Source organism: Scyliorhinus torazame, chromosome 10, assembly GCF_047496885.1.
Source record: "Scyliorhinus torazame isolate Kashiwa2021f chromosome 10, sScyTor2.1, whole genome shotgun sequence".
Taxonomy (NCBI): Eukaryota; Metazoa; Chordata; class Chondrichthyes; order Carcharhiniformes; family Scyliorhinidae; genus Scyliorhinus; species Scyliorhinus torazame.
The window spans coordinates 63,292,476-63,313,987 of NC_092716.1; the positions used below are offsets into that span (position 1 = coordinate 63,292,476).

A 21,512-nucleotide genomic window follows, 5' to 3' on the forward strand; every position below is an offset into this window, starting at 1 on the left:
AGGATTTACCGGCCCCACTGGCGGAGCCTGAGGCCGACGAAAATCAGTTCTCGTTTCCAAAAAACAGAAACCAAATGTAATGGCCATGCTTAGGGGACTCAGAGGCCATTGAAACCCCTAGATCGTCGTTGATGGGGCACAGCAGTGTCTCTGGCACACGGTCAGTGCCAATGTAACACCCTAGCAGATCATTGGTACAGTGGCAGTGCCACCCTGACACAATGGTGAAGGGATAGCATGAAGGGTGGGGGAGGGTGAAGGGGAGGCCTGAAGCAGGCGCATGGAGGACCCCTGAGGGACAGAACAAAGAACAAAGAAAAATACAGCACAGGAACAGGTCCTTCGGCCCTCCAAGCCCGTACCGACCATGCTGCCCGACTAAACTACAATCTTCTACACTTCCTGGGTCCGTATCCCTCTATTCCCATCCTATTAATGTATTTGTCAAGATGCCCCTTAAATGTCACTATCGTCCCTGCTTCCACCACCTCCTCCGGCAGCAAGTTCCAGGCACCCACTACCCTCTGAGTAAAAAAGTTGCCTCGTACATCTACTCTATATCTTGCCCCTCGCACCTTAAACCTATGCCCCCTAGTAATTGACCCCTCTACCCTGGGGAAAAGCCTCTGACTATCCATTCTGTCTATGCCCCTCATAATTTTGTAGACCTCTATCAGGTCGCCCCTCAACCTCCATCGTTCCAGTGAGAACAAACCGAGTTTATTCAACCGCTCCTCATAGCTAATGCCCTCCATACCAGGCAACATCCTGGTAAATCTCTTCTGCACCCCCTCTAAAGCCTCCACATCCTTCTGGTAGTGTGGCGACCAGAATTGAACACTATACTCTAAGTGTGGTCTAACTAAGGTTCTATACAGCTGCAACATGACTTGCCAATTCTTATACTCAATGCCCCGGCCAATAAAGGCAAGCATGCCGTATGCCTTCTTGACTACCTTCTCCATCTGTGTTGCCCCTTTCAGTGACCTGTGGACCGGTACACCTAGATTTCTCTGGCTTTCAATACTCTTGAGGGTTCTACCATTCACTGTATATTCCCTACCTGCATTAGACCTTCCAAAATGCATTACCTCACATTTGTCCGGATTAAACTCCATCTGCCATCTCTCCGCCCAAGTCTCCAAACGATCTAAATCCTGCTGTATCCTCTGACAGTCCTCATCGCTATCTGCAATTCCACCAACCTTTGTGTTGTCCGCAAACTTACTAATCAGACCAGTTACATTTTCCTCCAAATCATTTATATATACTACAAACAGCAAAGGTCCCAGCACTGATCCCTGTGGAACACCACTAGTCACAGCCCTCCAATTAGAAAAGCACCCTTCCATTGCTACTCTTTGCCTTCTATGACCTGGACAGTTCTGTATCCACCTTGCCAGCTCACCCCTGATCCCGTGTGACTTCACCTTTTGTACCAGTCTACCATGAGGGACCTTGTCAAAGGCCTTACTGAAGTCCATATAGACAACATCCACTGCTCTACCTGCATCAATCATATTTGTGACCTCTTCGAAAAACTCTATCAAGTTTGTGAGACACGACCTCCCCTTCACAAAACCATGCTGCCTCTCACTAATACGTCCATTTGCTTCCAAATGGGAGTAGATCCTGTCTTGAAGAATTCTCCCCAGTAATTTGCCTACCACTGACGTAAGGCTCACCGGCCTGTAGCTCCCTGGACCATCCTTGCCACCCTTCTTAAACAAAGGAACAACATTGGCTATTCTCCAGTCCTCCGGGACATCACCTGAAGACAGTGAGGATCCAAAGATTTCTGTCAAGGCCTCAGCAATTCCCTCTCCAGCCTCCCCCAGCACTCTGGGGTAGATCCCATCAGGCCCTGGGGACCCATCCACCGTAATATTTTTCAAGATGCCTGAAAGGGGGCGGGGTCTCAACAGAGGCTGTCCTTAAAGTTGGGGGTTCCTCTGCGAACTGCGTTCCTCTGCGAACCCATAGCGGGTTATGTTCACTTGGGAGGGAGAGAAGGTAATGTCCCGATGCCGACGAGGATGTTGGGCTGTGGCCAGGTTACCCTTATGTGTGGGTCATGTTGGGGGGGGTGACTCAGATGGGGAAAGGTTGCTCCTCCGGGATCGAGACTTGGGGGTGTTACCCACGTCTGCCGGAAGGGAGGGAGGTTACGATGTTCGTGAGTGGGGGATCCTCAACTTAACTTTGAGGTTTGGGCATTCTGAGGAGCCGGTATTGCCGGGTCTCTAGTTCCCTTCTCCAGAAAAATTCGCAGTATGAGATAATACACTGAGAATCTCCCAAGTTCCAAAACAAGTGATCAAGTCTGGGTGAACGGTGATCTTTATTGTGCCCGTACACCCGATGGAAATCACCCCATGATTCCCAACCAAAATGACACTTCGCCATTTTTTGGGAGAATCGTGCCCTATTTTCTAAATTGTAACATTTAAGTTAATTGCTGTTTATCATGGAAGGAATGTTTGGGTCCTTGGATGGTCAGAAGGGAGGAGGTAAAAAGGGTCGATGTTCCATCTCCTGTGATTACATGGTGAGTCGCATAGTTGTTGGGGATGATAGAGGGGTGGATTAAGGTGTCCCAGGGAAACACTAATTTGGCATACTGAACGGGGAGTGAGGGGAAGATTATTTAGGCTATCCCACTGGAAGTGATGGAAATGGCAGAGGATGAACTGTTGAATATGTAGGCTGGCAGACTGGAAGACGAGGAGAAGGGGAACCCTATTGTATTTCTGGAAGGTAGGGGAATGGGGGTGGGGGGAAAAGAATTGTGGTAAAATGTAACAGAGAGAATTGAGGGCTCTGTCAACGATTGTGTGGGGTATCCTTCCACTTCAAAGACTTAAATGCTGAACCCAGACTGGCATTACAATGCAGTACGAGGCGGTTGTTAAGTGTTGGAGGTACTGTCTTTTGGATGAGATTTTAAACCAAGGTGTTTATTCTCTATTCTGCTTTATCTGGTTGGCTCATATGCGTAGTGTTTAATAAAGAACACAAAGCTTTGTTAACGAAGAACACTATCAATGTATAACACTACAAAGATTTGTTCACTTTCCAAAAGTAGGTTATAATATAAAACTATGCTATCTTTAGCATAACTTACAGAACTCTCAAGTATACAACTGCTCTCCATGCCTGACCCTCTTCCAACTCTCTCCTAATTTTTAACTCCTAATCATCTAATCATCCTCTAATCCCAGAATCCCCCAATCACATGATGTTTATGACTGTTCTGTGGTTCCCTCTAGTGGTAAGATGCATTATCATTAACTTGTTATCTCTTTACATCCCAGTTAATATACATATCATGACACAAGTCACTGCCGTCTCAGGTGGACATAGATCCCATAGCTTGATGGGAAGAGTATGGCAGTTCTCCCAGGTGTCCAGGTCAATATTTATTATTCAGTACTAAAACGATTATCTAGTCATATATTTCACTGCTGTTTATGGGACCTTGTTGCATGCAAATTGGCTTCATGATCCTCGACAATAGAACAATGACCATATTTCAGAAAATACTTCTGTCGATCGAGTGGTCACCTGAAAATGATTCCGTAGCTGCATAAGAGGTCACATGGCAGGAACGCGGGTGTTATCGTGGGAGCGCGAGCAGAGCGCCAGTATTGAAGTAGCTGCTAAGCTAGAGAATAAAATACTATTTGTTGAAGGTCATTGCTGTCAGTGATTCATTCGGGAACCAAAAACACCTCCAACTTTAATGGCTGAAAGCATTTTGAGTTCTTAAGTCTGATAAATGCTATATACATATAAGTTTTTTCCTTTATTTGTCAAGAATGTAAAATGCCACATGTCAACCCAATATTTAATGAAATTATACTTGAAGGCTCTGCAGCACTATCATTCTGAGTTGTGTCAAACTGGTTAGACACCCACATGAGGAGCAAATGTGGGGCATGCCATAAAGCGCATGCGCCGCTGCCGGCAGGCTGCCGTCAGTTCGCGCTGTTGTGGCAGCCGCGGGGATCCGTACTGGGTGAATTGACGGTTAATATTCGTTGGTTTGTTTGGCTCCCGGGGAGTGAAGTCCAACTCGGCCTGACTCGGTTTGGCTCCAGTATCGGTATGGGCTCAACTGCCATCCAGATCCCGAGCCGGCTCCCTCTACTCCTGACAAAGGAAGGGGTTTTACTGCCCGGCTCGTCCATGCGCATCAGCGTGGAAAGTTCTCGAAACTTCCAGCTGGTGAAGAGCCGCCTCCTGAGGGGGACATCGGTGAAAAGCACCATCATCGGGGTCATCCCCAACACCAGCGACCCCGACAGCGAGTCCGAGGATCTGCCTCACTTACACAGGTAGGTCTCTGAAGAAAGTCGTCACCCTGACACCATCAAACTGGACACTGGGTGAGGTGCAGTGACCATTAAATTGGGCACTGGGTGAGGGGCCAAGAGGCTGGGCACTGGGCGAGGATCTGCGACCAACAGACTGGGCACTGGGTGAGGGGCAGTGACCACCAGTCACCCTGGTGCTTCTCATCAGAGGCTGCAAATGGGTTTACGAGTCAGTCCACACAGCTTTGACAAGTATAGGCCGTGTCTTTCAAATTTAATTGAGTTCTTTGTGGAGGTGACACAGGCAGCCGATGTGTGTGGAGGATATTTGGATTTTCGGAAAGCATTTGATCAGGTGTCACATGGCAGGTTGGTTAGCAAATTACAAATGTTTGCGATTAATGGGTCTTTGGCAGCATGGATTAGAAGGTGGCTGAGATGGGAAATGGTGTAGATCTGGATGGGCATTTCTCAGACCGGAGGCGAAAGTAGTGTTCCCCAGGGCTCAGTGTTGGGACCCTTGCGTTTTCAGATTTATAAAAACGATTTAGAGATTGTTGTTGAGGGCAAAATATGTAAATTTGCAGCCTGTACTAAACTAGGGAGAATATTGAATTGTGAGGATGACTCTGATTGACTTCAGAGGGTCACTGACAAGTTGGTCAAATGGGCAGGTGAGTTTCAATGCAGAGAAATGTGAGGTAATGCATTTTGGGAGAAGAAACATGGGGAGACAATACAGGCTCACTGGTACAACTTTGAGGGGTGTACAAGAGCAGAGGAACCTTCGGGTTCAAGTGCATAATTCTCTTGACAGTGGCCAGGCAAGTTAAAACAGTTGTTAAGAAGGCTTATAGGATCATTAGGTTATAAATAAAGGCATGGAGTTTAAAAACAAGGAATGATGCAACAGCTCTATAAATCATTGTTCAGACCATATTTGGAATATTGTGTTCAATTCTGGGCACCATATTTAAGGAAGAATGTTAAAACCCTGGAGAGAGCGCAGAGGAGATTTACTAGAATGATACCCATAATGAGGAATTTTAGATACAAGAAAAGATGGGAGAAATTGAGCTTGTACTCCTTGGAGCAGAGAAGATTAAGAGGTGACCTTATTGATGTGTTCAAAATCATGAACGATTTTGAAAGGGTAAGGATGATATTCTGTTTCCACTAGTTGGTAAGTCAGTGACTAGGGGTCGCAATTTCAAAAGAGTTGGATATATATTTGAAAGTGATGAATTTAGAAGGCTGCAGAGATAGGGCTGGGGAATGGGACTAGTTAGGTAGCTCTTTCAGGAGCCAGTACAGACACAATGGGCCGAATGGTCTCTTTCTTTGCTGGAAAATTCTATGATTTCATGAATGTTCAGAACTGGTCATCATCTTTTTGTCAATTTCCGCTTCCTTAAAATCTGAATATCTTTGTCCAATTTTCTTTTTATTTGTGCACAATATATTTATTTATATATCTATTTCCATACAGTGCAAAGCACAGAGGCACCGTATTAAAAAATAATACATCAGTAACAATATCAGACAATACATACCTAGAAATCATACTGTTTTTATGTTTGGGTGGCATGGTGGCACAGTGGTTAGCACTGCTGCCTCACAGCACAAGGGATCCAGGTTGAATTCCAGCCTTGAGTCACTGGCATTGTGGATTTTATACGTTCTTGCTATGTCTGCGTGGGTTTCCTCCAGGTGCTCCGGTTTCCTCTTACAGTCAAAAGATGTGCAGATTAGGTGGATTGGCCATGCTAAATTGCCCCTTAGTGTTCAAAAGGTTAGATGGAGTTATTGGGTTATGGGGGGGGGGGGAGGCGAGGACCAGGGCCGAGGGCATTGGTAGGGTGCTATTTCAGAGGTTTGGTGCAGACTGATGGGCCGAATGGCCTCCTTCGGCACTGTGGTGATTCTATGATATGATGAAGTCTTCTAAAAAATGGAGGATGCTGGCAAATATACATCATGTACATTCCCAATTATCCTGAGAAGGTGAGGGGACATTAGTTTTGAGTAACTCTATCCACCGAAAGGAGCATCAATCATCAACCTCCGGTCTGACTGGGTGGTAGTGACAGTTTCCCTTCTTTGAAAGATGCTAATGAACCAGTTGGGTTTTGTGCAAGAAGAAAACAAAGATTTCCTGACATTGTTTTCTTGTGCTAACCCATGACTATCAGTTCTTAAAATTCATTTTCAAAGTTTGCCATGATGGGATTTGAATTGACAACCTTTGTGTTGTGGCCCAGTATTATATGCTACTATCTCCATCATCATGCCTCTCATTCTCTTGTTAAACGGTCTGTTTATTGCACTTCACACAATCAACAGTCTGAGGCATTTCAAAGCCATGTTTATCTCGATTCAGAAATCCACTGTTACGGATTTGGATCCATCCATTTTTTGCGATTAGTACATGTACGTTCCTCAAGATCGACTTATATGATTGTGTAACACAGGAATCTAAAACTTTATTTCCATTAAACCTATGAACTGATATTGTGCCTTTCTCGTGTGGTTCCTCCAGTTTTTCAGTTGATGAGTTAAGGCCAGAGTAAAACATTAGCTGTGAGGAAGGGTCACAAGAATAAACATGGGAGGAGGAGCTTCAGTTCTGAGTACCATTGCTCCATGATGTTAACCATACTAAATAATAATACATTACATAGTGTAGTACTGCTTTTTTTTGTAAAAGGCATCTCTCCAGGCTCACCATGAAATTACCAGTGTTTCAAAATACTGCATTTGCATACCTAATATTGTGAAAAGGAAGATTGCAGTGAGTCTTTAGGTTTGCTGATAGGTGTGTGATATGTAGTTAGCATTTTTCTTTATTTGGATGTAAACGTCACTGACAAGGCCAGCATTTGTTATCCATCCCAAATTACCCATAGAAGGTTGTGATGAGCTGCCACTTTGCACCACTGGTATAGGTACACCCACTGCTCGCTAGAAGGGAGTTTTAGGACTTTGACTGAGTGACAGTAAAGGAATGGTGATATATTTCCAAGTCAGGATGGCATGTGGCTTGGAGAGGAACTTGCATGTAGTGGCCTTATCGTGCACCTGCTGCCCTTGTTCTTCCGAATCAAGATTTTTCAAAGTGCAGGTCAGATCTCGGAAGGGCATCAGAAGGTGCGGAGTTGAGGGTCGCGCGGTCTGCACTTTTGTTAACGTGGGAGGTGTGGGGGATTCAGGTTCATGGACACACAGTCCTTTCCTTCAAACAGTCCAGTGAGAGAGAGAGAGAGAGTGAGTACAGACAGAACTGTGACAGAAGAGATGGGGAAAATATGGAAGCAAAGGATAGTGGCTGAGCTCACTTACTTAATGGTGTGCAATGAATGTCTTGTGTTGGCTGCTGTGCCTTAGCCCCACTGGCCTTAGCCCCACTCCTGACTTGTTGCAACTGCTCAGTATTGGGAGTCAGTTGCTGTCACCAGACTCCATTCATCTGGTGATTTATTTTGAGCCACACTAAAGTATTGGCCCCTTAGCACTTTGAACAATACCAGAAGTGGAACCCAGAATACTCTGTGGTGACATAGCGTCCCAAATCTGTGGTCCCCACCTCGCAGAATGATAATGGTGACAGGTGTATGGTAACTTGAAGGTTGCCCTCTAAATCTTACTTTTCTGCCTAACTCTATTTTTGAGATGGTGGCAGGATGGATAATCATTAGCACTGAAATAGGAAGGTAAGAGATTCTGCATTTTAAAAAAGTATTCATTTGTAGATATTTCATAACCTTTAATGAGTTTTCCGATATCTGAGTGTGCAGTCTTTCAACCTTCACAAAATTAATGCTCCTTTGGCTTCTCAGAATTGCTAGGGTTGTGGAAATGCACAGGTCTCCTCAAGTTTTCCCTGATTATTGTTGCAAGTCATGGGGAAATTTTGCAGAATTTTCCCTACAGAGATTAACTTTTAAGTAGAGTCCATCATAGAGTAGTCTTTCTGGATCTTCCTTCATAGCAATTTTTGCACTTGTAATAACATAAGGCTAACGCACCAGGAGCTACTGGATAGTGAATATGAACAAAAACTAGATGATTTTTTTTCTCTCCTTTGCCTGGGGCAAGAAAACTTCAGTGTCCCAAAGACTGCCTTGACTCAGGATAGACTGGGCAAGCGAATGTGCCATGGGTCCCGAAGGTCAGTCTGTTGGCAAAAATGGATCCCAGGAAAAAAAAGTTTGAAAGACCACTGTTCTAGTTAATAGAGATTATGGGTTTGGAAGGTGCTGTTGAAGGAGCCTTGAGTTGCTGCAGTACATCTTGCATATGGTACACCCTGCTGTCACTGTGCGTGAGTGGAGGGAGTGAATATTTCAGGTGGTGAATGTGATGGTGGTGAATGGGATGCAAATCAAATGGGCTGCTTTGTCGTGGCTTACGTTGAGCTTCTTGAGTATTGTTAGAGTTGCACCAATCAAATCAAGTAGTGAATATTCTATCACGCTCCTGACTTGTGTCATGTAGACAGAATGTAGGGAATCAGGAGGTGTGTTACTGCAGAATTCCAAAGCTCTGACCTACTCTTATAGTCACAGCATTTATATGGCTGGTCCAGTTCAGTTTTTGGTCAGTGATAACCCCCAGGATGTTAACGGCGGAAAATTCAGTGATGGTAATGCCAGTGAATGTCAATGGAATATGGTCATTGCTTTGCATTTGTGTGGCACAAATGTTACTTGTCAGCCCAAGCCAGAATGTTGTCCAGGTCTTGCTGCAAAAGGGCACGGATTGTTTCATCATCTGGGGAGTCGCGAATGGTACTGAACCTTGTGCAATCATGAGCAAACGTTTCCACTTCTGAAGGTCATTGATGAAGCAACTGAAGATGGTTGGGCCTGGACGTGATCATGCCGGGTGGATGCCAGTGTGGTAATTGGACTAGATCAGCTTCGCCAGGGCGCAGCTGTTTCTTGAACACAAGTCTTCAGTACCACTGCTGGGATGTTGGCAGGGGCCTTTGCCATGTCTACTGCCGTCAGCAATTTCTCAAAAGCAAGTGGAGTGATAAATAGAATTGTCTGCAAAGTGACGTCTGTAATATTGGGGACCTCAGGAGGAAGCTGAAATGGACCATTTACTCTGTTCTTCTAGTTGATGGTTGTAAATGTTTCATCCTTGTTTTTTGACCTCTCGCTTCATTCTGGATCTGTTCTCTGATCCTTCCCAAGAACTCCAGCCGGGAGTGTTTCACAGCCTGTTGCTCCTTTCACTGCCTTTGTACTTGCTGAAGACATGTTACACCTCTAACTTTTTCCAGTTCTGATGAAAGGTCATCGATATCAAAAGTTAACTCTGTTCCTCACTTCACAGATGCTGCCTGACATGTTGAATATTTCCAATATCTCCAGCTGCCTGATTGCTGCCTGATTTATTCTCATGCGATCTTTTTTCAATGCTCCCTTCTTATTGCTCTCACTAGCCTTGTACTCCAATCCTTACTCCTCAATCCACTGCTCTTATGCCCATTCCTAGGCAATTTCACGATCAGCTGCTTTGGACATGTGAACTCTTGCTGCAATTGCTGCCTCCTCACTGAAATAACATTATAATCTGCTCAAGCTGCACAGATATGTATAAATAAGGGCTTGCATTTAAACAATACCTCTGGATGTCCTAAAAGTGCTTAACGCCATCAGGGATGCAAAAAGGCAATACTGCATCAAACTAGAGTCCCAGGCCAATGCCACTAACCCACGTTGACGATGGCAGGGCCTACACAAGATCACAGGCTATAAAGCAAGGCCAAGCGGAATATCTGGGGCTGGAGTATCCTACCTGATGATCTGAACAAGTTCTATGCCCGCTTTAAGTAGTCAGACAATGTATCAGTGCCACCCGCCCCAACAGCCCTGGACACACCCATACCCACTATTACAGCCTCCGAGGTGAGAGCTGCCTTCTTGAAAGTGAATCCGCGGAATGCGACGGGCCCTGACAGAGTCCCTGGGCGAGCAGTCAGAGCCTGCGCAGACCAGCTGGTGAGTGTATTCGCAGATATCTTCACCACCTCTCTCCTCCGCTCTGAGGTCCCCACCCCCTTCAAGAAGACCACCATAATACCAGTACCAAAAAAGAACAAGATAGCCTGCCTCAACAACGACTGACCGGTAGCCCTAACGTCTATTATCATGAAATGCTTTGCGTGGCTCGTCATGAGACGGCTCACTGCCTGCCTCCCAGATGGTCTCGATCCACTGCAGTTTGCCTATCACCGCAACCACTCCACAGCAAATGATATCTCACTGGCTCTGCAATCAACACAAACACCTCGACACAAGGACACCGATGTGAGACTGCTGTTCATAGACTACAGCACCGCCTTCAACACCATTATCCCAACAAGACTAATAACCAAACTCCGCAATCTTGGACTTGACCCCTCCCTGTGTAGCTGGATCCTCGACTTCCACACCAAAAGACCTATCTGTCAGGATAGGCAACTGCACCTCTTCCACAATAGCCCTCGACACCGGAGCCCCGCAAGGACGTGTGCACAGTCCTCTACTGTACTGCCTATACACACATGACTGTGTGGCAAGATTTAACTCCAACTCAATCTATAAGTTTGCGGATGATATGACTGGTGGGCTGTATCTCAAACAACGACGAATCAGACTAGAGGAGGGAGATAAATCACTTGGTTGCACGGTGTACCAACAACAACCTCTCTCTAAATGTTGGAAAGACCAAGGAACTGATCATCGATTTCAGGAAGCGTAGCATGACACACACTCCCCTCTGCATCAATGGCTCCGAAGTGGAGATGGTCGATAGCTTTAAGTTCCTGGGGGTCACCATCACCAACAGTCTGTCCTGGTCCACTCACGTTGATGCAACAGTCAAGAAAGCCCAACAACGTCTCTACTTCCTACGGAAGCTAAAGAAATTTATCATGTCTGCATCGACTCTCTCAAACGTCTACAGATGGGTGATGGAGAGCATCCTATCCGGCTGCATCTCAGCCTGGTATGGCAATTGCTCGGTCCAAGATCGCAAGAAACTGCAGAGTTGTGGTGAACTCAGCCCAACGCATCACACAAGCTTGCTCCCCCACATTAATTCTGTATACACCTCCCGCTGCCTCAGGAAGGCAGACAGCATTATCAGAGACCCCTCCCACCCAGGCATTGCGTTCTTCCAGACCCTTCCATCAGGCAGAAGGTACAGAAGTCTTAAAACTCGCACATCCAGACATAGGAACAGCTTCTTCCCCACAGCTACAAGACTCCTCAATGACTCCCCCTCGGACTGATCTGTTCCCTGTAAGAACGCTATTCACGACGCCCTATGCTGCTCTTGTGTTTGCTTTGTTTGACCCCTTGTTCCGCACTGTAACCAATCACTGTTTTGTCAATGTACCATTTGTCAATGTTCTCTGTTGATTATTCTTTTGTCTACTGTGTACGTTCCCTCGGCCACAGAAAAGTACTTTTCACTGTACTTCGGTACATGTGACAATAAATCAAATCAACTGATGGATTTGTTTTGCAATTGTAGCCACTGTTGTTATGTAAGCAAATGTAGCAGCTAATTTTGTAGACAGTGAGAAGCCAGAAATAGGAGTGATTAGTGGGCATTGAGGGAACCGACTGCTTTTCTTCAAAAAGTGCTATGGAATAACTTCCTTCCACTTGAAAATGCAAATAGGGCCTTTGTTTAACATCTCTTCAAATAGGCAACACGTCTGACCATATAACTCATAACTACTGAAGTTTGTATTTGAGTCTGAACTCCTTATCCTCTGATACAGAAATGAGAATGCTACAAACTGAGTCAACCTTACACATGGGCCCCATATCTTCCCAGCAGGCGCAACATTAGTCAGATTGCTGCTGAGCTTGAAAGTTCCTCTGACTTGACCCTGCTGCACACTTCTTCTGTCGTGTTCCAAGCCTGACTTTCATAGAAATACACAATGCAACATCCCCTTTTGGGAACTTTGTCGGAACAGAGTAGAGTTGTGGAGGGAAGACAGGATATGCTCCCTTTTTAACAACACTGGCTGCTGTATGATAAGTTTAAAGGTCCAGTCATAATGTTGGTGTATGGGTGAGTGAATGGGTAGGGTAGGTATAGAAGGTAAGATGGTTGAGATGGTAAATGGGTGTGGGTGGTCTGGTTGGGGGGGGGGGGCGGGGGGGGGGGGGGGGGGTGTTGAGGCCAGTTGTGTAGTTACCCAAGTGTTAGACTAAGATTCCAATCTTCCGTGGATTTCTCCACAAATTCCCCCCAGATGGTTGTCCCACAAGTTTTTCCAAATTCCACTTTCAAAGATACTCGCTTTGAAATCCTCTTTCAACTAATGTTTTCCATCAGCTGTTTTCATCAAGGATCCACCTCCAGGTTTTCCAGCACTCCTTTCAGCCTTCCTTTGTCTTGAATTGCCCCATTATCCAAACTTCTACACAACTCAAGACCCCCAACAGTATAATATTGTTTTCAAAGGCTGGAAATAAGAACACTGCACTTATGATTGTTTCCAACCTCGGGCTTTTCTCCAGCCAGTTTCACCCAGATTTGCACTTCCAACTCTGCCTTTAGCTTCAGTGACTAATATCCTGTTCCATTGGCAGTTTCTCTTTGTTCCTTTAACTTCAACCTTTCTGGAAACTCCTAGCTTCTAGAACTAACTGTTCTTTAGCTTCTCTGGAGCTTGCTTTTGGCATGTTACTCTATTGTGTGGCTTTTCTGCTTCTAGCAGAGCTGAGCGCTGTTCACCCTTTGTCTTCCTACCTCTGACTGCCTCGATCCGGTTTAACACTAGAACTCAAAAAGGTTGTCTCTCTAAAACTGGCCTCAAATTGCTATTTTATTCTTTCCTCAATCGCTTACTTACTTTGCACATCATAAACTCTCTCAGTACAATAGAAACACACTTCGAACTGCAACCAAAATTTCCCTACATGCAAACAACTTTGTTTAACATGAAGCTAACTGGAGTTGTATCCATACACAAAAGCACAGAATTAAACCCACTTAAATCTGTACCTTATTAAAAGTATTTTTATTGAGATTTTTAATTGTAACAAATAACGCAACAAAACCACAGGAATGGAGGGTGGCACGGTGATGCAGTGGTTAGCACGGCTGTCTCACAATGCCGAGGACCCGGGTTTGATCCTGGCCCCGGGTCACTGTCCGTGTGGAGTTTGCACATTCTCTCCATGTCTGCGAGGTCTCACCCTCACGACCCAAAGGTGTGCAGGGTGGCTAAATTGCCCCTTAATTGGAAAGAAAAGTAATTGGGTACTCTAAATTTAATTAGAAAACCACAAGAATGGTACAGCTCCACAAGAAAATAAGTTTCAAGGTGCATGGATACAGATGGGGACAGGAGAGCAGTAATTTAGCTGGCTCAGTATAATCATCAGACTCAACCTGTTGCCTCTATCTGCACCAGAGCAAGGGAAAAAAGGATAAAGCCATGAAAACATGGTAAAATGGTGCATACCTTCCCACCGGCAATGGCTCTCATTAACCAAGAGAATTCAGGATAATTTTTTTGTGCCACGTTTGGGCGCGCACTAGCACAGCAGCACCAGAGGCACCAATGACACATTTTAACCTCCTCCCCTTGGATACAGATCTGTCTACTCATGCAGGATCCAATCACGGATACTTTATGTCCACCATAACAAAAATGAAAAAATATAAAGAAAATATGTGAGGACCCCAGTTCTAAGAGGATTTGACACATGCCACACAACCGCAACACTACCCTGACCTCGGGCACAATACAGAATGATCATCATCTCCCATATTTATACAGAGAGGACCAGCAGCTATAGATTCGTATTATGGTCGGTGCTGTCAGCACCTTAACAAACTGATCGAGAAGGATACAAAAAAAAGGGATAACTACCAGGAGCAGAGGGTCCCAGGATAAGTGAAGACCAGGATACAACCAAGGATCCGTGTTCCTTCGGCCTATCCCCATCACTTATGAAGAAGAGAAAAAGCTGCTCGTTCAGATAAGGGAATATCCCAGTCATAAAGGGGGCAACAGGATATAAACCATAGTACATGTCACAGCTCAAACCCAAGCCCTCGTGTGCAAAGGAGTCAGTAAACCAAGGATATTTAAGCAGATCAAAAAATGCTCAGCTTCTCAGGATGTCCCTAATAAGCACCTTCGAGAAGGGAACCAAACACAGCACCGGACTTGGCTGAGTCCAACACTCTAATCCGTAGGTGTCCGGACACCCAGCACACACCAAGACCTATTACCCAGCTGGCCATACACCTCACGACCAAGGCAGTGTGCCCATCCCACCGATGCCAAAAATAAATCACACAAGCCCCACCCCATTGAAGATACGGTCACGACAAGGAGGACATTCAGGAAACCATTTGTGGTCGCACCTAATTCTCCCATCAGCCTACCCCCAAACCGAAGAAAAGGGCTCCAACAGCGTGATGGATAACATACAGACTCTCGCTTCTACAATTCTATAAGGATTAACCAACCACACTTGAGCATGCACTGCCCCCGACTCCAAAAACGGCTACCACAAGAAAGAACCAGAAGGAACCTGATTCTCTTCAGGATTCATGATCTGCCAGGCCTTCGAAGGAGTTAAGCACGGATTCTCAAAATTCAGAGTAACAAAATAAAAACTCAATACAATTGGCTCTAACTGAGGGCTCTCGTCAATCCGAGTAAGGATTTAACTAACCCCGCTGCCCAGCAGCACACCAACCGACCACCCATCACCCTGCTGTGATTCTACTCATCTTCTCCATGAAGGAGTTAAGAGGTGTCTACTTGCAAGGATTATAGCACATAAAAATGGGCAAGACCGTGCAAAAATACATTTGTTTCCCGACTCATTACGATTTTCACTAAAACATGATAATGGACGGCCTTTGTGCTCACGCATCGCACACCCTTGCTAGAAAGGGAATCAGCAACATAAAATCAACACGATCAGAAGGGATTAGTGATGAACTGCAGGATGACAGTACTGCCAATGTTGCTGGAAAAGGCCAAAGCCACAACAGGATCGTCGAACAGCCTTCAGGACTTCTCTCAAATGATTGTACGAAGCGCTTTCTCCATCACGTCACCGCCTCAACACCCAGGCAATTAGCAACCTAAGCCTCAGCAGGGGGGTGGTGGGTTGTGGTTGGGGAAGAGGATTGTTGGGGGGGGTGACTAGACACAACCAGCCACTTCCAACCCCTAATGATGAGCATCGAGAACAGGATAGTATAAGGCCAGTGGTCAGCGTTTCCACCCAACCCCAGGCCTCAAAAACTGGATTCACTGTGCTCCATCGAGTCTGATGCACCCAGCCTCCAAATCAAGACCACAACAGCATGGCAGCCTATTTTTATACTCAGATGGGAACTCGTCTCCCACATATCGCAGGAGAAGGGCTCACGAATGCTCCTTTTCCAGCGTCCATTGCCATCGATGGTCAGGACAGCGCACCATGCAGCTGGATTTCCATGGACCTTCATCAGGGAAATTACTCTATCAAATACCAGGATTCTCTATTGCGTTTCCGGATACTTCTCATTCATCAAAGTGAGCACCACGGAGTAGTGACCATCACCCAAAACATAATTTACAATGGGAGCCATGATTTAACTCGGCTCCTCGTGACCAAACTCCGATCATGATCATCCAGGGACACAGTGCAAGACATACATCCCAAAAACAGATACTTATGAAATGTGCAAGATGTGCTCCCATGCTTGCATGACGTCCTACACCTTACTTTAAAAAAAAATGTTTTTTTACTCGTTCATGTGATGTAGGCGTCGCTGCTGCATTTGTTGCCCATCCCTGAGCGCATTTAAGAATCAACCAAATTGCTGAGTCACATGTAGGTCAGGGCGGCAGGTTTCCTTCCCCAAAGGACATTAAGGAACCAGGTAGGTTTTTACGACAATGTTTTCATGGTCATTGTTAGACTATTAATTCCAAATTTCTTTATTGAATTCCAATTTTACCATTTGCGAGGGTGGGATTTGAACCCTGGTCCCCAGAGTATTACCCTGGGTCTCTGGATTACTAGTCCAGTGACAATACCACTACGCCACTGCCTCCCCTAATATATAACATCACAAATATAGATCACTTAAACCTACCTCTGTTTTAGGAGAACGTTAAATGTCAATTAAAATCCAAAAACCAATGCAACAATTTGAATGCCAGTACATCTCCCCATGAAGTACTGTATCGATCCAGATCTCCCAATTGTCGTTTTGCTTTCTTTAGATCTCCTATCAGGCTATAAGCAGGGACGTTATCCATCTGTGCATATATATTGTAATCCTCTTATTGCTGCATTTAATAATTTTATATCATTCATGTGATTTTAAAAAAAAATACAGATGGTAAATTCATACTCTACCTTTCCTTTCATTTTCTGAATGGTTGTTTTTCTTCTTTGTAGGATTGGCACAGCTGGTATTGCTGTACAGATCGTGGGTAGTAATTGGCCAAAGCCACACTATACCCTGTTGATCACAGGCCTCTGTCGATTTCAAATAGTCGAGGTACTGAAGGAGAAACCTTATCCAGTAGCTGAAGTGGAGCAACTTGATCGTCTGGAACAATACACAAATGGTATTGGGGAGCTGAGTGAACTTTCACAGCAGTTCTACAAATATGCAATACAGGTCTGTTAAGTTGGTTTTGCAACAAGACTGTTTAAGATGTTTTGCATTTATTTTCCATATCATTTTCTTGTATAAAGCAGTCTTTAGCTTTATGACAATTGAGCTCCGATGAACGGTACTTATGTTTGTTAATTGACATCCTGTTGGTCTTTACCAACCATTCAGTTCCTTTAGGTTCTGCATTTCACAATCTCAGGAAGGGCAATTTGCTTCTCAGATGCTGAAGTATCTTTTAAAAAAAATATTTTTATTAAGGTATTTGCAAAAAATGTTATAACAATAACATTGACATGGTGAAATAACCATTTCCCCACCCGACCCAATCTTCACACACTTCAACCATCTAACACCTATCCGCCTGCCCCCCCCTCAGAATGCTGCTTCTGCCGACATTTTAATTTTCCCCAAGAAAATCGACGACTGGCTGCCACATCCGAGAGAACCCCAACATTGACCCTCTTAAGGCAAACTTTATTTTCTCAAGACTGAGAAACCCAGCCATGTCACTGACCCAGGTCTCTACACTCGGGGGCTTCAAGTCCCTCCACATTAAAAGGATCCGTCTCCGGGCTACTAGGGAGGCAAAGGCCAGGACGTCGGCCTCTTTCACTCCCTGAACTCCCGGATCTTCTGACACTCCAAAGATCGCTACCTCTGGACTCGGCACCACCCGAGTTCCTAGCACCATGGACATTGCCTTCGCAAACCCCTGCCAAAACCCTCTGAGCTTCGGTCATGCCCAGAACATGTGGACATGGTTTGCTGGGGTTCCCGCGCACCTCACACATCTATCTTCTACCCCCAAAAACTTGCTCATCCTTGCCGCCGTCATGTGTGCCCGGTGGACCACCTTAAATTGTATTAGGCTAAGCCTGGCACATGAAGAGGAGGAATTGACCCTGCCTAGGGTGTCCGTCCATAGACCCGCCTCTAACTCTCCACCTAGCTCGGCCTCCCACTTGCCCATAAGCTCCTCCACCAGGGTTTCCTCCGCTTCCAGCAGCTCCTGGTAGATATCCAACACCTTCCCCTCTCCCACCCAGATACCGGAAACTACTCTATCCTGTATCCCCCGTGGCGGCAGCAGCGGAAAGGCCGGCACCTGCTTTCTCAGGAAGTCTCGCACTTGCAAATATCTAAAACCATTCCCTGACGGCAGTTTAAATTTATCCTCCAGCACCTTCAAGCTGGGAAAGCTCCCATCTATAAACCGATCCCCCATCCTTCTAATTCATGCCCTCTGCCAGCTCTGGAACCCGCCATCCAGCCTGCCCGGTGCAAACCTGTGGTTGTTGCAAATCGGGGTCCAGACTGACGCACCCGCTACCTTCCTATACTTCCTCCATTGCCCCCCCAGATCCTCAGTGCCACCACTACTACCGGACTTGTGGAGTATCGTGCCGGCGGGAACGGCAGAGGCGCCGTTACCAATGCTCCCAGACTGGTGCCTTTACATGACGCCGTCTCCAACCGCTCCCATGTCGACCCCGGCCCCATTACCCACTTCCTAATCATGGCTATGTTAGCCGCCCAGTAGTAGTTGCAGAAGTTCGGCAGCACCAACCCACCCTCCCCCCGACTACACTCTAACCACATTTTCTTCACCCGCAGGGTTTTATTCGCCCAAACAAAGCCCGAGATGATCGTGTTCACCCGCTTGAAAAAAGCCTTGGGGATGAAGATAGGGAGGCACTGAAAGACCCAACAGAAATCTGGGCAGGACCGTCATTTTCACCGTCTGTACCCTCCACGCCAGTGACAACGGGAGCATGTCCCATCTCTTAAAGTCCCCTTCCATTTGCTCCACCAACCGGGATATATTAAGCTTCTGCAGTGCCTCCCATTTCCGAGCCACCTGGATTCCCAGATAGCGAAAGCTCTTCCCTACCATTCTAAGCGGCAGCTCTCCCTCTCCTCCTGCCCTGTAGCCTGAATCACGAACATCTCGCTCTTCCCCATGTTCAATGTATACCCCGAGAAACTGCCAAATTCCCCTAAGATCCGCATAACCTCCCCCATCACCTCCAGCGGGTCCGAAATGTACAAAAGCAAATCGACCGCGTAGAGCGAGACCCGGTGCTTCACCCCCCCCCCCCCCGAACCAGCCCTTGCCAGTTCCTCGAAGCTCTTAGTGCCATGGCCAATGGCTCTATAGCTAGAGCAAACAATAATGGGGAGAAGGGGCACCTTTGCCTCGTCCCTCGATGTAATTTAAAATACGCACGCTCGCTACAGGCTCCTGGTAGAGCAACCGCACCCATCCAATAAAGCCCACACCAAACCCAAACCCAAATCTTCCCAGCGCCTGCCACAGGTACTCCCACTCCACCTGATCAAAAGCCTTCTCCGCATCCATCGCTACCACCACCTCTGCCTCTCCTCTTTCTGAGGGCATCATAATAACATTTAAAAGCCTCCAAATGTTGGCCTTGAGTTGCCTGCCCTTAACGAATCCCGTCTGGTCTTCCCCTATCACCCCCGGAACGCAGTCTTCTATCCTTGTGGCCAATATCTTAGCCAACAACTTGGCATCCACATTCAAAAGCGAGATCGGCCTATATGACCGACACTGCTCAGGATCCTTCTCCTGTTTAAGAATAAGTGAAATCGAGGCCTGCGACATTGTCGGGAGGGAGGATTCCCTTCTCTCTAGCCTCGTTAAATGCCCTCACCAGCAGTGGGCTCAATATCTCTGAGAACTTCTTATAAAATTCCACCGGGTAGCCATCCGGCTCCGGAGTTTTGCCCGACTGCATGCCCTCCAGCCCCTTGATAATTTCCTCAATCTCAATTGGGGCTCCCAGCCCCTCCACCAGGTCCGCCTCCACCCTCGGAAACATCAACTGATCCAGAAATTGCCTCATCCCCTCCACTCCAGCCGGGGGTTCTGACTCATAATTTACTGTAAAATTCTTTAAAAACTTTGTTCACCCCCCGGGTCCAAGACCATGTTACCATCCCTATTCTTCACTCTACCAATCTCCCTGGCCGCCTCTCTCTTCCTAAGCTGTTGTGCCAACATCCTACTCGCCTTTTCCCCATACTTATAAACCACCCCCTTTACCTTCTTCAACTGCGCCACTGCTTTCCCTATGGTCAACAACTCAAACTCTGCCTGCAACTTCCGCCGCTCCCTCAGGAGCCCCCGTCCGGGGCCTCTGCATATCTCCTGTCCACCCGGAGTATCTCCTCCACTAATCTCTCCATCTCCGCCCCTTCCCCCTTTTCCCTGTGGGACCGAATCAAAATTAGTTCCCCTCTAACAACCACCTTCAGAGCTTCCCAAACCGTCGCTGCAGATACCTCTCCCGTGTCATTTGTTTCCAGGTAGTTCTGGATGGACTTATTCACCCGCCCGCAGACCGATTCATCCGCTAGCAACCCCACATCCAGTCTCCATAACGGATGTTGCCCTCTCTCCTCACTAACCTGCAAATCCACCCAATGCGGAGCATGATCCGACACTGCAGTTGTCGAGTATCCCATCCCCGCCACCTTCGGTATTAGCGCCTTGCTCAGAACAAAAAAGTCAATACAAGAGTACACCTTATGGACGTGAGGAAGAAAAAGAAAACTCCTTCGCCCTCTGCCGTGTAAACCTCCATGGGTCTATACCCCCCATCTGTACCATAAAGCCCTTCAATTCCTTTGCCACAGCCAGCCTCCTCCCTGACCTGGATATTGACTGGTCCAATTCCAGTTCAATGACTGTGTTAAAGTCCCCCCCCATGATCAGGTTATGTGACTCTAATTCCGGGATCTTACCTAGCACACGCCTCATAAATTCCACGTCGTCCCAGTTTGGAGCACATATGTTCACGAGCACCACTCGTACACCCTCCAACCTTCCACTCACCATTATGTACTTACCCCCCTTATCTGACACGATTTTCCCAGCCTCAAATGCCACTCGCTTACAAATCAAAATTGCTACCCCCCTGGTCTTTCAGTCCAGCCCTAAGTGGAACACCTGGCTAACCCAGCCCTTCCTCAATCTCGTCTGGTCTATGACCTTAAGATGTGTCTCTTGTAGCATTGCCACGTCTGCCTTCAGTTCCCTTAGATGCGTGAACACGCGAGCCCCCTTGACCGGCCCATTTCAGTCCTCTCACATTCCACGTAATCAGCCTGGAAGGGGGGCTTCCATCACCCCCACCCTGCCGACTAGCCATCACCCTTTTTAGGCCAGCCCTGAGCCCGTGCCCCCCGCTTCCTCGAGTACCCCCATGAGCGGCAGCCGTTCCCGACCTCCCATTTATTCCCCGACAATAGTTCCTCTCCAGTCAGCAAAGCAGCCCCCCCCCCGCCAACAGCACCAGAAACCTCATCCCCCAGGTCAAGTACCAGTTTTAACACTTGCTCACCCCCCACTGCACTTCCGAGAGTCAGCTGAACCATGCTGACCCCGATAACCCCAGTCCCTGGCGCCAAACCGCCTGTCTCCCTATTGTTCGAACCTCTTTTCCCCCCCCCCCACATGAATAAACCTTTTAACAGAATCACATTCCCCAGTAAGTAAACAGCAGCAAAAAAACC

General features: G+C 46.7%; 2 protein-coding genes across 2 annotated transcripts in view; one reads left to right on the forward strand and one right to left on the reverse strand.

Annotated features, from left to right (window-relative positions):
• Positions 1–16,855, reverse strand: part of abcc12 (ATP-binding cassette, sub-family C (CFTR/MRP), member 12) — a 296,461-nt gene extending 279,606 nt beyond the window's left edge. The window contains exon 1 of the mRNA XM_072518199.1: positions 16,709–16,855. Coding sequence (XP_072374300.1) covers positions 16,709–16,720 — 12 coding nt within the window. The 5' untranslated portion in view covers positions 16,721–16,855. The remainder of the gene's footprint in view (positions 1–16,708) is intronic.
• The window catches only part of lonp2 (lon peptidase 2, peroxisomal), a 260,350-nt gene continuing 242,846 nt past the window's right edge, over positions 4,009–21,512 (forward strand). The window contains exons 1-2 of the mRNA XM_072518204.1: positions 4,009–4,337; positions 16,751–16,976. Of these exons, the coding sequence (XP_072374305.1) occupies positions 4,108–4,337; positions 16,751–16,976 (456 nt within the window). The 5' untranslated portion in view covers positions 4,009–4,107. The remainder of the gene's footprint in view (positions 4,338–16,750; positions 16,977–21,512) is intronic.